At 33.4% G+C, this 17953-nt stretch overlaps 2 protein-coding genes and 1 pseudogene across 3 annotated transcripts in view; 2 read left to right on the top strand and 1 right to left on the bottom strand.

The window, feature by feature from the left end:
- Positions 1-419: 419 nt before the first annotated feature.
- On the top strand, positions 420-4509 carry LOC127788778 (beta-galactosidase-like). The gene is made up of 18 exons (XM_052317388.1): positions 420-560; positions 659-754; positions 855-967; positions 1064-1130; positions 1218-1310; positions 1414-1557; positions 1657-1742; positions 1826-1931; positions 2031-2118; positions 2211-2329; positions 2442-2603; positions 2707-2915; positions 3023-3126; positions 3205-3314; positions 3399-3617; positions 3724-3935; positions 4035-4311; positions 4402-4509. The coding sequence occupies exons 2-18, from the start codon at positions 659-661 to the stop codon at positions 4507-4509; spliced, it is 2313 nt and encodes a 770-aa protein (XP_052173348.1). The 5' UTR covers positions 420-560.
- An 869-nt stretch (positions 4510-5378) lies between these two features.
- Positions 5379-8288, top strand: LOC127787849 (GDSL esterase/lipase At5g03810-like; annotated as a pseudogene).
- The window catches only part of LOC127787847 (E3 ubiquitin-protein ligase UPL7), a 68487-nt gene continuing 57829 nt past the window's right edge, over positions 7296-17953 (bottom strand). The window contains exon 16 of one of the 2 annotated variants that reach the window (XR_008020260.1): positions 7296-7429. The gene's annotated coding sequence lies outside the window, so the exon portion shown is untranslated. Of the gene's footprint in view, positions 7430-7657; positions 7672-17953 lie in introns of those variants that run through there. The other variant, XM_052315885.1, reaches the window with a different exon arrangement.

Below are 17953 nucleotides of genomic sequence, written 5' to 3' on the forward strand. Positions count from 1 at the left end.
AAGGCGATGGATGGCTGTTGAATTTAAATTATCATCATTTTTCTTTTATTAAATATTATTATCATTAAGAAAAAAAAACAAAAAATAATTACAACCTATAGCCAGCCAATTTTGAATAATTATCAAGATTAATTTTCAAAATTCATCAAAAAGAAAAAGTTCAATTTTGAAGAGGCAAATGGATGGATAATTTCAGTTTGATAATTGGGTAGTAGATGATTGGTATGGATTTGGATTGTTTATCTACATTTCTTTCTACAGAACTAGTATAAATTCAAGGGTACGTGCATGGACATTTCCCCACATATAGCTAGCCATATAGCTATAGCCATAACTGTAGGCTTCTTGTTCCCCTTCTCCAGAGCAACGTAACATTGGGAATGGGGAGTTATAGTAGAGTTTTGGGTTTGGCTTTACTTTGCTATTGTCTTCTTTCTTCTTATTCTTTTTTTTCGGTTGATGCTCTCGACGTTTCGTATGACGACAAGGCGCTCACCATCGATGGAGAGAGAAGAATCATCATCTCGGGCTCCATCCATTACCCTCGCAGTACACCCGAAGTATATTTACATATATATATATATATATATGCGCTTCATCCCTTGCTTAAAATCTCTATGTATATATGTAAAGCATTTGCATGAATATTGTTTTGCAGATGTGGCCTGATTTGATCAAGAAAGCAAAGGAGGGAGGGCTCAATGCTATCGAGACTTATATTTTTTGGAACGTTCACGAGCCATTGTATCGTCAGGTTTAAATTTTATTCTTAAAAATATCTCAAATTAATCTTTAATGAGTCCTTTTAATTTTAGATCAATTTCTTCTACTAACATATATTCTCTTCAAAATAGTATGATTTTTCAGGCAACTTGGATTTCATTAGATTCATAAGAGTTGTCCAAGACTACGGGCTCTATGCTATTTTGCGAATTGGACCATATGTTTGTGCTGAATGGAATTATGGGTATGTTAAAATCTTAATTTTTTAATTCATTTGATAGTAATTTTTAACCCAGCGATAGCTAACTAAAATTATTTTTCTTCTGTATTTATTGCTCAGAGGATTTCCTGTATGGTTGCATAACATGCCAAACATGACATTCAGAACTAACAATAAAGTGTTTGAGGTATATATATGTATGGATGTAAATTTTGAAATACAATGAATTATTTATTTTCATTTTGAATTTGTTAATTATTTATTTGAATTGTAGGAGGAGATGAAAACTTTTACAACTTTAATCATCGAAATGGTTCGGAAAGAACATTTATTTGCCTCACAAGGAGGACCTATAATCCTTTCACAGGTTTAATTGCTTTTTATTACACATATGTTGATCATATTGCTTTTCTCAATGTTTTAAATATCTGGGTAATTGTTTTCCTTTTTTTTTTTTTGTAAAAAAATAGCTTGAGAATGAGTATGGAAATGTCAAGAGCAAATATGGAAATGATGGAAAAGAATACATAAACTGGTGTGCTGATCTTGCTGAATCCTACAAAGTTGGTGTTCCATGGATCATGTGCCAAGAATGGGATGCTCCCGAGGGCATGGTATTACCCTTTACATTAATTAAATGCTCATTAAATTTCATTTATTTTTCAGGTTTTCTCAACATTATGTTTAATTTTGGTTTTTTTTTTTCCCCACAGATTAATACCTGCAATGGATATTATTGTGACCAATTCTACCCTAATCATGGCATGCCTAAGATGTGGACTGAAAATTGGACTGGCTGGTACTTATAACTGTTATATTTTGTATAATTATATTAATATTTTGATTAAATTATCTTGTTACTTTTATCATTGATTAATTTAGGTTTAAGAATTGGGGAAGTAAATATCCACGTCGAACTGCTGAGGATCTTGCTTTTGCGGTTGCTCGATTTTTTCAATATGGTGGCACGCTACAAAACTATTATATGGTTTGTATCCAAAATTCCTTAATAAGTATTTGTACTTTATTAAATAAATTGATTAATTTAGTTAAACTTTTTACATTTTTTGTTTTTCTAATTACGTAGTATCATGGTGGTACTAATTTTGGTCGAACATCTGGTGGTCCCTATATTGCCACATCATATGATTATGATGCGCCTCTCGATGAATATGGTAAAGAAAATTTAAAAAAAGAATTACCAATTATATATATACTATTTATTTTTTCTGTATTGTTTTAAAAAAACTTATGTTGTTTTTATCAGGTAATTTAAATCAACCTAAATGGGGACATCTTAAGAATCTGCACACCCTCTTAAGATCAATGGAAGAGACTTTGACAAATGGTTTTTCAAGTAACATTGAGTATGGTAACATGTTGACTGTAAGTTTTTGAACATCTTTTCCTCCCTCTTTTTTTTTTTTTTTTTCCTTATATCACAAATCAAGTTAATTGATACTAAAATGATTTTTTTTTTTTTTTCCCATCTTTGCAGGTAACATCGTACGAGCATCGCGGCGATAGGGTATGTTTCTTTGGAAATGCAAATGAAACAAATGATGCAACATTTGACTTTGAGGGCGCAACGTACACTGTTCCTGCATGGTCTGTTAGTATCCTCCCCGATTGCTACACAGAAGTTTACAACACTGCTCGGGTACTTATCGACAACTTTAACATTAATCGAATCCATTAATAATTGTTTTGATGAGTTTGACTGCTGATCAATTTGTTTTTATCTGATGTTGAACCTGTATTAGGTTAATGCACAAACATCGGTAATGGTGAAGTTGCGGAATGGAGCTGATGCATTTCGGGAGCCCTATAATTTGCAGTGGACATGGAGAGCTGAGAAGTTTGAGCATGTCAAGGATGATGATGCTAAAAAGGGTTATCTTCAATTTGATGGGCTCCTGGATCAGAAGTTTGTATCAAATGACACCAGCGACTATGTGTGGTATATGACCAGGTAATGCCATGATTAATCTTAAAACCATTTCATTATCCGTTCACATTACCAACATATGAAATGCATTTACCGGGCTAAACTTGCCAATCTCTGCTTGCATGTTTCAGTGTGGACATTGATCACAATGACCCTGCTTGGAGAGAGGAGGTTACTCTAAAAGTTCACACCAAGGGGCACATACTTCATGTTTTTTTGAACGGGAAGCACGTTGGTAATGTGTCTAAAGTTCGAGTAGTATGTCTGCCAGATTGTTATTGAGCATGATTGTGAAACAATGATCTTGTTGCAGGATCTCAAGCAGCAAAAGATGGACATTGGACTTTTGATTTTTTGACGAAATTTAGGATGAAAAATGGGAAGAACGCACTATCTTTGCTTAGTGTTACTAATGGACTGCAAGTGAGAATTAAGAATCTTAAGTTCACTGTCACGCATGTTATATCAAACAACCAATTCAATATTTTTTCATGTTTTGTTGCGTAGAACTACGGCGCGTTCTTTGACAAAGAGCAACATGGAATTCTTGGACCAGTGAAGTTGATTGGGGGTGACAATCAGGTTAAGCATCTTGATGAGCATGGATGGACCTATAAAGTTGATCTCAATGGAATCGGGAAGGGCCTTTACATGAAGGACACCAGGTACAATAGGAATTGGAAGGTGGAGAATCTTCCTACAAACAGGATGTTTGTTTGGTACAAGGTGATTCAACAAATTTTGTCTGCTAATTCTGCAATGACCCTATTGTTTATGTTGTCATATCAAGACATTCTTACATGAAAATTAAGAGTTCTTTTGTTTGTTGTAGACAACCTTCAAGGCTCCAATGGGTGATGATCCAGTTGTTCTTGATTTGCTTGGCATGGGGAAGGGAATAGCTTGGGTGAATGGCTTCAACATTGGAAGATACTGGCCAAGTTACTTTGCCGATGATAATGGCTGTGATTTCAAGTGTGACTATCGTGGGAAGTACGGTAGTAACAAATGCTTAACAGGCTGTGGGGAGTCCTCTCAGAGATGGTAGCTAATAGACTATTTTCATTTACTTGGTTTACTTCAATTTTTTTTTGTCTTTAGAGAGTATCAAGCAGTGCTTTAATCATGTTGTTCTTTTACTAGGTATCACGTGCCTCGCTCAATCCTCAATGATGACAATAACTTACTGGTGTTGTTTGAGGAGTTTGGCGGCAATCCTGCCAATGTTGAGGTTCAAACAGTTACTGTTGGAAAGGCTTGTGGAAATGCCTATGAAGGCAACAAGTTGGAGTTATCTTGCCAGGGAGGAAAAATCATATCAGATGTTAGGTTTGCGAGCTTTGGAGACCCTAAGGGCAGCTGTGGAGCCTTCCACAAAGGCCATTGCGAGTCACCTAATAGCTTGTCAGTTGTGCAAGAAGTGAGCTGTAACCCTGTTCTTCATTACCATATATATAGTGATTTGCACATGATTTATTTGTTTTAATTATTTTTTTTGTTTGAATTACAGGCATGCCTTGGCAAAGAGAGCTGCACAATTGATGCCTCTGAGTGGACTTTCCAGCCTAGCGGTTGCAAGATCCCCACCAAAAGCCTTGCTATTGAGCTTGCATGCTAAATAGAACGATTTTCTTTCATTTTAAATTTTGTTTTAGCTCATTTAGTTTATACAAGGTGTTAGTTTTAGCTTATGTAAGGAGAAATGACATTAATTTTGGTTTAGATTGTTCAACATTATCAACTTATTCAAAGTAATTATCAATTTTTGAGAAATATTAATTCATTTGTTATTGTAATTTTCAATTATCAAGTAATATTACTTTTAAGATTTGTCATCCATTATGTCACTCCTATTTAAGCTGCCATTTCCTTTTGTTGTGCTTGGATACTTTGTTGTTGCTAATTATTATAGGGGCACAATTTCTAAAAATACCAGGCAATATTATTAGAGGGGGCACAATTCCTTAATTGTCACACATCTTTTCTTTTCTTTTTTGTTTTGCATTCATTTATGTTATATCTTCATTAATTACATAATCAGCTTCTTTATATAATAAAAATTCCCCGAATTTCTGTTTTTGTTTCTTAATTTGTTAACGTTACCATATTCTTATATTAAATTGTTTGTTTAGGATGTGCTCTTGGTGACAATAATGGTTTTATATTCTTCTATAAACATGGTTTTATCTTGAAAGATTTAGGGGGGGGGAAAGTTATAAACACAGTAATATTTCTCAACCAATTTTTTTTTTTGGGGGGGGTGAAGATACTATTTTCCTTGAAAACAATAGGCTTGTAGGTGGGCTGAAGAGATGAATTAAATGAACGCCAGCTTCGGTTGGTATCAGAGGCAGAGCCCCAAAACCCCAAGCCTGCAACAGGTATTAAACACCCTGTACCCTCTCCCTATTTCAGAGCACATCTTCATGCATCTTTATCTTCAAGAAGAAGGTGGTTGCTTCTTCACAAAGAGAGTTGATGATTTCGTTCCAAGATTCTGACCATCAACTACTAGCAGTTTTCCTTAAATTCTTCTCCCCCCCGGGGTCATCCACATTATTCATTCACAATTTCCCTCTCTTATCTGTGGCTGAGTTTCACTATTGAAGCAAAGGGAAAAGACCATGGGGTTCACAAGTTTTCTCTTGGGTGTCTTTCTTGCTTTTGCTATGGCTCCCCCTATGGCTAATGGGGACGCCATTGTTCCCATATTGTGTATCTTTGGGGATTCTGTAGTTGATGTGGGAAACAATAACAACCTCACTACACTGATCAAGACAAACTTCCCTCCTTACGGAAAGGACTTCGTCACCCACAAACCTACCGGGAGGTTCTGCAACGGAAAGCTTGCTACAGACTTCACTGGTATCTTATTTCCCGGATAAACAGTACTCTCTCTCTCTCTCTCTCTCATTTCTGTTTGCTTAATATCCTTGTGTAACAGCTGAGTACCTTGGATTCACTTCATATCCTCCAGCATATCTCAGCCAGGACGCCTGTTGCGGAAATCTACTACAAAACAGTGGGTTAGTACTCAATTGAAATCAAACCAAAACAACCGAATGCAAGAATAAATCAAGGCAGAAAAATAAACTCCCTGTTTCTGCTATAAAGGCAGTCACGAAGACTGCTCCAAGGCTTAGATTTGGGCTCGTCCAAAACACCATTTAGGTAACGCCAACAAATAGGGACACCAAGCCACAAAGAAGCTCAAACCCCCCAAGAACAAACCCTCAAACCCACGCAAGCCTCTCGGTCAAGCACATGGACACCCAACAACGCCAAAGGAAATAACCTCTTGACCGGTGCCAACTTCGCGTCAGCTGGTTCTGGTTATTTTGACAGGACAGCAAAGTTCTATGTAGATAACCAAAGAAACTCAAAACTCTTTGTGTGTATGTGTGTGTGCAAGTAAGCTGATTACTGGAAGATATTGTCGTAAGAGTAACTTGCGTTGCAACTGTTTTGTTTTTGTAGCGCGCTCTCTCACTCACACAGCAGCTTGCATACTACAAGGAATATCAAGACAAAGTTGTGAGGATGGTAGGAAAAGCCAGAGCTAATTCCATGTTCTCGGGCGGAATCCATCTCCTGAGTGCAGGAAGCAGCGACTTCGTTCAGAACTACTACATCAACCACATGCTCAACAGAGCCTATTCAGCCGATCAGTTCTTAGACATTCTGATGAGAGCCTATTCTACTTTTGTCCAGGTTTTGCTTCGTACCCTCCACCGAAATGGTAATAAGCATATATGTTGATACATATTACCAAGTATTTTAGTAGTTAAATCTATGATAATGCAGAAATAGTTATGCACAAGGAGTAGCATTTACATGCATTTCATGATGCAACTTATTGGGTATATTATCTAATATAGTTTTACAACTTGCTGGCGCTCATCTAAATAGGATAAAAATCAAACCTACACATTGTATTCGGTATAAAACATATGGAATGTAAACAAATGTTAGTTCATGAGATTTGGCTGTCATGTGAGGTCATCTGGGTTCTGTTCCAGTATCTACTCGCTATCATAGGAGCTTTATGGGCGTTGGCTTGCTGTGGCAGACTCTAAACACAGACAAATGCACACACCACAGTGTATCTAGTGATCAGTCTGCTGTCTACTGCATCAAGAATTCCTGATCTGCCGGATGCTGATCAATGGGAAATTGTGGGTCAGGAAATTGTGCTAATGTGTTTATGTCTACTCCAAATAACTGACCAACAAATTGTGCGCGTTTATGCCTAGTAAAAGAGCTGAATAAAAAATTGTGCAATACACATTAATCTGAACTTGACAGGGATGAGGGTATATGAATCCAGTTGGGATAATGACCTGATACTCTGTTAAGCCTACCTTGATTTGGAATTTCAACACCAAGGAAATTAATCTATTGATGTGTCAACCATGAAACACTTGACCAGTCACACAAATTTCTAATTTGAAATGGTTTTACACAATCTTGATAGAAAACTCCATTATGTACAAACTCCAAAGACGAACAGCATGAGCATTTTTCACATCAAATCCTACCTTTTCAACAGACTCTCTATGGCCTGGGAGGAAGGAAGATTAGAGTTACAACCTTACCACCAACTGGATGCTTGCCAGCAGCTATCACACTATTTGGCTCAGGGAGCAACCAATGTGTTGAGAGTCTGAACCGAGATGCAGTTTCCTTTAAAAATAAGCTAAAGAGCACATCACAAGACTTGCACAGCAAGCTTCCTGGTCTCAAACTTGTTGTCTTTGATATCTATTAGCCTCTCCTTGACCTGGTTGCAAAGCCCACCGATAATGGTATATGAATATATATTTTCCATGTTAGGTAGCCAGTAATCTTTCTCACAAAAATACATTTTTTATTCTGCCCCCAACCCCAAATTTATTATCAATTTAGTTTTTTTTTTTTTTTTTTTTTTTGGGGGGGGGGGGGGGGGGGGGGTGGAGGAGATAAGTGATCATCTTTTACTGATGATAACTAAATATTTTCAAGCATCTACGATAAATATTCTACTTTGATTGCTTCACAAGATTCTGATACGTTTTTTCACTTCCCTCAGAGTTCTAATTTTCAGAGTTATACTCGGAGCTTGATTCAGAAAAGCTTTTCCCAGAACAAAGAATTTCTCTCTTTTATTCTCAAGAAAATAGAAATGTAAACTGATTCAAAATTCATCTGCAACTATACATACTAGGGTTTTTTGAATCAAGGAAGGCTTGCTGCGGAACGGGTACAATAGAGACATCCATGCTTTGCAATGCCAGATCTGTAGGAACATGCTCAAATGCTACAGAGTATGTGTTTTGGGATGGATTTCACCCATCTGAAGCTGCTAATCAAGTCCTAGCACAGGATCTTCTTGAACAGGGATTCTCCCTCATCTCTTGAAGAGTAATAGATCCTATAGCAAAACTTGAGAATACCTTCGTTTCCCCTTCTGTTATCTACTTGTACATAACTACAGTTGCTATGAGGACTATGTTTCTTTAGGTGGCATTTAGCTGTTCTATTGTTGGTTTTCATGGATTGTAAACTTCAGGTACATGACCCTTCAGTAAATCTGGTCTGTACCAACCCTTCTATTATCATGAAAAACAGAGAGAAAAAGAAATAGTATGGCTGTATGATGAGTAGTTCATTCATCGTGACTGTATTTTGCAAAGACAGGTGCCATGGATGGACTAACATGTCAATGGAGAACAAACAATTCTTATGTTCAACCATTGGGTACATTCTAATTATGCTTTCCTGGAAAGAAAAATGAAAAAACAAAAATTAGGTTTATAACATATAAAACCAACCAATCTCTTCAGGGCATGGAAGAGATTGGTAAAATAGAGGTGGATTGGGGATTTATATGTTGTTGGAATGTGGAAGATTGTTTATGAACTAATGAGAAGGATTTGGCTAAGTATTAATCTGACTAGAAGGGTTTGGAAGGAATTAAGAAAGGTTGGAATGGCTTGAGGAGAAAGTCACTTTCTAGTAATTTGATGATTTATTTAAGTGGATAAATCTTATCCAATTCTTTGATATGATATGGGGCGGAAAAGATGGTTGAGAGAGATATAACATATATCCAAAAATCACATAAATATGAGATTCTTTGACCCCTAGCTGTCAAACATCAACATGAAGTAGACAAATTTTGCTAAACTTTTAGAATGCTACACTAAATAAGTCAGTCACTTAGTTGTCCAAACTTGTCAGTAAACTCAGAAGTTTCTGGAAATCTTTAATCAACCACAAAGAAGGTTTAGTCAATCGAAGACCTGAAAAGTCCGACTCTACTTTGATGAGTTTGAATACCCAAGCCTTCGACAATAATTAAGGGAGATAGAAGAAATTTTTAGAATTTTGACAATATTAAGTTGAGAATTTACATTAGTATAATTTTTTTAATTTTTTTTTTGAAATAACATTCTTAAAATTTATTTTTTATTAAATTTCTCACAAAAAAAAATTTCATGGGTATTAGGAATTTTGAATTCCTATAAACTGGAGAAAAATTTTAATAAATAAAAAATCTAAAATATTTTTTACCCTTTTATAATTTTATAATCATTTCAGAATTATCTTTGTCATAACTTTTTTCTTATAAATATATATTGTGTATATATAAATATTATATATACATAAACATATAAAGTGTGTATGTGTATATATATATTAGAGTTGAAAAATGGACGGGTCGACCCACCCCTAGCTTGGCCCACCCATTTCTTAGGCCGGGCCAAATTTGGCCCATAAAGGAGGCGAACAGAGTTGGGCAATAAGAAATGGGGTTTCAGCACAACCCTATGACCCTTAATAAACGGGCTAAGACAGGCAAGGTCGGGCCAGGCCATTTTGGTGGGCCACCACCATTTTTGATGAAACGGGCCTGGCCAGATCAGGTTGCGAACCACAAAGCACTAACCCGACCTGTTTGCCACAGTATCAGGCTAAGCTGGGTTAGGTTGGGTTGGGAGGCGATCCGACTGGACGGGTCCATGGGCTGCCCAACCCATTTGCCAACTCTAATACACACACACACACACACACACGTATTGATACAAAAATATATATTATGTATATATATATACATATATGTAATGTGTAAAAAATGATATTTTTTAATTTCTTAAAATGTTGTGAGTTTCAATATTTTATATACTAGAAGTAATTTATTATTTTTAAATAAAAAATTAAATAAGGATATTTTTTTTAAAAAAAATATAAATTTATAAAAATGTTGCATTTAAGCCAAACATAAGAATATAACATTCACATAAAAGAATATCTGACATTCATGAGAATGTTTAAATTTAATTAAATATAGAATTACATAAATCTTAAGAATTAAAAATTTTCAAGAACGTTCTCAGAAATCGTGAATCTCAAGAATTTAAAAATTTTTCTCGTACCAAATTTCGATAAGGAATTTTAAATGGGGTATTATTACATTATTATCCATGTTGTAATAAGTTTTAAAGGACTAAGTTAATGATTGATAACCAATCTAAAATTTTGTTCCTGTCATTTATTTTTGGAAAAAATATGGGTTTTCTTAAAATAAGTAATGATATTTAGTTCTCATATTTTAACATGAGATAGAAGTGTATGTACATCAAAATCATTCATTACTATGTGAAATTCAATGACTTCATTATCGGTTATCTTGAGTGCAATTTATTACCTAAGAACCAATCGTGCTATGTTTGTGGGGGCGTCTTATCAGTTACCTTGTTTGTTGTACAACTTGGTGCGCGAGACAAATAATTCAATTTCTTTCTTTTCTAAAATAATTTTATGGGTCTTTTTTTTACTAAGTTTTTTATCTAAAAATCCAATGACTTCACTAAGTTTTTTTTACTAAGTTTTTTTACTAATTCCATTCATTAAATTATTTGTTCAAAACTCCCTTGATATTAATTATCTCGCAATTAAAAAAAATTTACAACAATATTAACACATTTATGATGAAAGTAAAATAAAACCCATGTCAAATATTTAAAAATTAAACAAAAAATTATTCCTATATTATCAAAATGATATATAAATGATATTCAAATATGAGGAAATTGCAAAAACTAATCACATCTCAAATAGAAAATTCAGCCTTATTCTTTTTACTATTTTTATGTTTTTTTTCAGTTTTTTCTAACAGTAAAAACTATTTATTTTCATATTTAAAAATATATTTTTGAAAATAAAAAAATTATAAAAAAATTCAAAATAACAAAAAATTATTTTGACTGTTTTCATCACAAACACTCTTAAAATTTTCAAAACACAGAAACTACTACGGACAAAAAGAATGTGTTTTCAACAATTTCAAACGCAAAGACTCAAAATACAAAACTAAAAATGAGTTTAAAACTCAAAACTCAAATACGAAAAGAACAACTCCTCCGTTTTTAACCCCTTCCGTAGAAAAAAAAATAATTTTACTCCCTCCAACAAATTAATTATACTCTATAATCACTTTGCCAGTGCAATTTTAATTTCAATTTTTTCATACAATTTTCAGTTCATATGTGGCTTAATATATTCTATTCACAACCACAATCAAAACTAACATCCAAAGTGACGATATAATGTAATTAGTTTGTTTGAGAGTGTAAAAATATATATTTTTTTCTATGAGAGAGTTAAAAATGATTGTGTCCAATTGTTTTGGTTATTATTATATTTTTTTACTATTTAAAATGAAATAAGAATAAAAGACAACATAATTTTTTTAAAAAAAATTAACCAGTTCAACTAGTTCGATTTAGCTAGTTCCTTGGTTTAACCATGGTTGGTGTAAAAAAATTTGTTGAGCTTTTGACAAGCAATTTTTTTTTTATTGTAAACAGAATGAATTTTTTAACTAATTCTTAGTTCAACTGATCCAATCGACTAATTCGATCTAATTCTAATAACATTGATAATTACAAATTTAAATAATCGACTAATTTGATCTAATTCTAATAACATTAATAATTATAAATATAAATAACAACGTCGTAAACAGGCATGACATTTACTTTATATGACTTTTTTTATAGGAAATAAATTAAGAAAAAGTAACTGCACACCCATAGTATGCATGGTTTATATATTATATATTATTTTCAGTCTTAAATAATCTTATTATTTGACGATAAATAAATCATGTTTTAAAATATTTAATAAACTACACTTATTAGGCCTCAACTATATATTTATATTACCTTACTATATTACTAATAATAGAATAAATTAATGACAAAATATTAGTAATATTTTAAATAAGAATAATAAATGATTCTTGTTTTATGATAATGTTAAAGGTTGAAAAAAGATATAATAAATATAAATTATTATTTAAAAGTAATAAATAATTATTAAAATCTTAATGAATAATGCTAATCGCCTTTGGGGTAATTTTGTAATATTTTATTAATTAATAAAATTATTTTAAAACAATAATATAATTTATTTAAAATAAAAAATATTTATAAAAAAATTTAATCATTACTCTAAGCATTACCCAATTTTAATAGACTAAAATCTTCCTAAAGCAATGTAATTTATGAATAAGAGTGGGCAAAGGGTGGGTGGGTAGATAGATGCATTAGAAGTGAAATGGCATGGGGATTGGCCGATTGGGCAAAGGCCTTGAAAAATTGAAGAGCCGTCCGTAGCGTAGACGGAGGCGGTGGCTGGAAGTTAATTAGGAACGGGGCCAAATTGCCAGTCGACTCGAGGGCTCCATTTTGACTCTTGTTTGAAGATTGCTCCCTTCCCCAATACAATTAAAAATTCATTCTCCCTTGCCCATAAATTGATTAATTTTGATTCGTTTAGTAAAAAATTAATTTTAATATTTTTTAATTATATATATCATTGTGTAGTTTAAGATGTATATAATGATGTATTAATAATATTTTTTTTAATTTTAATCAATTAAGTGTCCACTCACCCAATAGTTTGTTACCTTTGACCCTCACTTGATTTTTAATTAAAATTTAAAAACGAGTCGACCAATCCATAGGCACTGGATCCAATCTTGGCCAATAAGTGGGCAGGGAGTGATTTCCATATTTTTCGCTAATTTAGTTTGCTCTCTAAATCTCTTTATAGATGAGATTTATAGATAGAGATAGAGATGGAGGTGGTACAATTATTTTAATTTACATATTATTTAATGAATTAATTTACATATTATATATATAAATAAATTTATGTTAAACCAGTATTCACCTCTCCAAACACATCTTATAGCCTAGAAATTGCCACTGCTGATCACTATTTCCCTTTGACAATGATGAATGAATGAACGCAATGTTTGATAGTCCAATAAGAAAATTTTTTAAAGTATATAAGAAAATGTTTCATGATGGAGAGTACGTACGTAATACTCCATCACCAACCTCTCTCTTTGCTTAGATTTTTAATTTGTCTTGATGTTTTTCTGAATATAAAAATAAATAATAATGGAATTAACCTACTGCTACTATACCAGACAATACGTACTTTTATCCCATAAATGACACTCACTTGTAAAGATGGCAAAATGGGCCCGGCCCGGGATCGGGCTAGGGCCAGCAGTTTGCTGGCCCATTTAAGGCCGGGCCGATTTGGCCCGACCTGTTTGGCCCGCCGGCCCGTTAATCGCCCACAAAACCCCCCACCCTCAGCCTCGCCCTCGCCCTCTATCATCCTCGCTCTCTGTCGCCCTCACCCTCTACCCCGCCCTAGTCCTCACCCTCGTCTCGCCCTCTGTCATCCTCGCCCTCGCCCGCGCCCCTCGCCCTCGCCCTCGCCTGCGCTCGCCCTCTGTCTCACCCTCGCCCGCGCCCGCGCCCCTCGCCCTCTCTCGCTCACTGCCTCGCTCACGCCGCCTGCCTCTATTGCTTAGCTAAAGCAAGGTAAGTTAAGTTTTTTTGTTAATTATTTGCCTAGCTAAAGCCTAAAGTTTTGTGTTAATTATTTACAGTGAGGATTCTTCTGTTAGAAATTTAGAATGGATGGTGATGATCAAATTTCGAGAGGAATCCCTAGTAATGTTAATGAGAAATCCATCTAATAATCACAATCAAAAAAGCCTAAGATTTTAACCTCTGATGTGTGAAACCATTTTGTGAAAATTGGTGTTGGTAGTGATGGAAAACCAAGGTGTAAATGCAAGGGGTGTGGTAAAGAATATTCATGTCCATCTAAATCAGGAACCTCTCATTTAAGTCGTCATATTCCTAAATGTATGATGATTTCTAAGTATAATGATGCGGGAGATATGCTTATTGATTATAAAGGGAAGTTGAAGAGAAAAAAATTTGACCCTAAAGTAAATCGTCAACTTATTGCTCAGATGATTATTTCACATAATGCTCCATTTAATATGGTTGAGTGGAAGGGGTTTAGAAATTACCAAAAGTTTCTGAATGAACATTGTAAGTTCATTTGTAGAAATACTGCTAAAGCGGATGTCTTGAGAACATATGAAATAGAGAAAGAGAAGTTAAAACAATAATTGGCCCAAATTCCTGGTAGAGTTTGTTTGACTTCTGATGTTTGGACTGCATGCACTAATCATGGATTTATTTCTCTTACTGTTCATTATGTTGATGGCAATTGGAAGTTAAATAGTAAGATATTCTCATTTGCTCATATGAAGCCACCACATAGTGGACATGAATTATCATTGAAGGTGTTGGAATTTTTAAAGGATTGGGGATTAGAGAAAAAAAAAATTTCCCTCACTTTGGACAATGCCACTTCAAATGACAACATGCAAAATATATTGAAAGAATATTTAAATTTGTCGAATACTTTGTTGCTTAATGGAGAGTTCTTTCACATTAGATGTTGTGCTCATATACTGAACCTTATTGTTCAAGATGGTTTGAAGGTAGCTAGTGAGGCATTACATAAAATAAGACAAAGTGTTCATTATGTGAGGGGTTCAGAAGCTAGGATGAGACAATTTTATCAATGTATTGAGCAAGTTGGTGGAATTGATACAGGAATTGGGTTGAGACCGGATGTTGTCACTAGATGGAACTCCACCTACATAATGCTTGAGAGTGCACTCAAGTATCGTTGTGCATTTCATAGTTTAAGCTTATGTGATAAAAATTATAGGTGGTGTTCATCAAGTGATGAGTGGACAAGAGGGGAGATAATTTGTGAATTCTTGAAGCCATTTTATACTATCACTAATTTGATTTCTGGATTCTCTTACCCTACATCTAATTTGTATTTTGGGGAAATTTGGAGGATAGAGTGTCTCTTGACATCCAACTTGGAAAATGATGATGAGTTGATTGCAAGTATGAGTGCAAGGATGAAAGAAAAATTTGATAGTATTGGAGTGATTATAGAGTGGTTCTTGCATTTGGGGCGATTCTTAATCCAACCAAGAAGTTTAACTTTTTGAGGTACACTTATTCAAAGCTCAATCCTTATAACTATGAAGAGAAGTTGGAAAGGGTGAAGACGGCTTTGTATAGGCTTTATGGTGAATATGTTAACAATGGTTTATCAAGTTCAAGTTCAATGCCTTCTTCAAATGTTAGTGGATCACAAATTTTCATTGGAGGTGAACAAGCAAAGAAGTCAAAAAATATATATGATGTAAGTCTATATTTTTTTAAAACACTTGTTCATATATAATTGATATAAATATTTGGTTGACTATTTTTTTGATTATTTGATAGGATTTTGAAGCATTTGATTGCCAAGTTTCTAACGATGCTGGAAAATCCCAACTTGATCTTTATTTGGAAGAGCCAAGGATTCCAATATCGGGAGCATTTGATGTCTTGGCATATTGGAAAGAGCGAGCTAATAGAGGGAAAATTATTGCAAAGATGGCTTATGATATATTGAGTATTCCGATAACAACCGTAGCATCGGAGTCCGCTTTTAGCATTGGATCTCGTATTTTGAACAAGTATAGAAGTCGTTTGCATGATGAAACAGTTCAAGCTCTCTTATGCACACGGAGTTAGTTACATGGTTTTGGAGGTAATTTTTTTTAAACTTTCTAATATCTAGGATTTAACATAATATTAAACATTTCACTTATATGATAAATAATTAACATATGTAATTTTTTATTATAGATGATGATGAGGAGGAGGAGTCAAGCATTGATGATATAAGACTTTCTAAACAAGACTCAAATGTTGTTGTTGATGAAGAGGATGAAGATTAGAGACATAATTTTTAATTATTTTTTTCTTCTTATTTGTAATTTGGCCTTCAGAAATGACTTTTTGAGCAGATTGTTTTTCTTCAAAGTGGGTTAAATGGCCAAATATGGTATCAAAAAAAAAAAAAAAAATTGGGCGGGCCTGATTGGCCCGCAGGCCCGTGGCGGGCCGGGCTAGGGCCAGCAATCTGCTGGCTCGTTTTTAAGCGGGCCGATTTGGCCCGACCCTCTTGGCCTGCAGGCCACTTGGTGGCGGGCTGGGCCGGCCCGGCCCGACCTGTTTGCCATCTCTACTCACTTGGGTGCAACAAGTGAAAGTTTTAATAAAGGGCATAGAGGAAAATAAAAAACTTAAATCTTCTTGTGAATTTATAAATTCATTGAAAATTTTAATATTAATAATTATATTTCAATTGACTTAATTGAGCATAATTTTATTTAATATTTGAAATCAATTAATTTGAGACATGTGTGTCATTATTAATGTGACATCATAACCTATTATAAAAATATATATTAATAGGATTCACACACACACATATATATATATAAAATAAAAAATAAATTATAATGTGGGTTCTACTTATTTATATATATATATATTTATGACAGATAATTTGTCATGCCAGCAATGACATTTGTTTTCTAAATTGATTTTAGGTGTTGATAAAATTACATCAAATTGAATCAACTGGGATACAATTGTCAAAATTAAAGTTTTTGGATAAATTTACAATTTTGCGAAAATGTTTTAATTTTTTTTTTTTTTTGCTATTTACAAGAACTTTTGTTCTAAAAATCCAATTAAAACATTACAACTTTATTTTTACTCACGCTTAACCACAAAATTATTGGTCATGGGTTAAATTTACATAGATTTATATTTTTTTAAAAAAAAATCAATTTTGAACAACTTAGCCTTTAAAATTTTTAAACTGAATTAAAAAAAAAGTTAAAGAGATGAATTTGTCCTTTTATTCTTAAAGAATTAATAAAATATCATTTTTCTCTAGTTGGGCCTGTTTGTGGGAACCACACAAAATGAATTGGGCTTCCTTTTTAGTTACGGCCCAAACATTTTGATGAAGAAAAAATTATGAAAATGGCATGGAGTTGAATTGATTGATTGAGAGACTAGTAATTATTTATTACTTGATTTCAATGTGATTATTATTCGATAAATACAAATTTCATATGACAAACTCTTGTTGATGTATGGAAGGGGTTTTATAAGTCACATGACACCACTTTTAATTATAAGAGAAAGAGCACGATTAAATGACTTTCTTGTCAATTTACATGTTATTAATTATAAAATGGGGAATTCGTTTTGGGTGAAGTATATATATATATATATATATATATATATTGGTTTTTGTTTTAATTCATTACAATTAGACCCTCCAAGGTTTAGAAAATATATTGGATAATAATAATGATAAAATGAGTTGTTCAGCCATTTGAAATTAAATTAAAATTAAAATCTTATCCGTTTCTACTAATCTTATTCTTATTGCTATGTAACCAAAATCAAAAATTGAAAAAAACTCTTATCAAAAACAAGGCGATGGATGGCTGTTGAATTTAAATTATCATCATTTTTCTTTTATTAAAGATTATTATCATTAAGAAAAAAACAAAAAAATAATAACAAACTATAGCCAGCCAATTTTGAATAATTATCAAGATTAATTTTCAAAATTCATCAAAAAGAAAAAGTTCAATTTTGAAGAGGCAAATGGATAGATAGTTTCAATTTGATTATTAGGTAGATGATTGGTATGAATTTGAATTATTTATCTACATTTTTGGAGAACTAGTATAAATTAAAGGGTATGTGCATGGGCATTTCTCCACATATAGTCAGCCCAGCCATATAACCATAGCCATA

Source organism: Diospyros lotus, chromosome 13 (genome assembly GCF_014633365.1).
Source record: "Diospyros lotus cultivar Yz01 chromosome 13, ASM1463336v1, whole genome shotgun sequence".
Lineage (NCBI taxonomy): Eukaryota > Viridiplantae > Streptophyta > Magnoliopsida > Ericales > Ebenaceae > Diospyros > Diospyros lotus.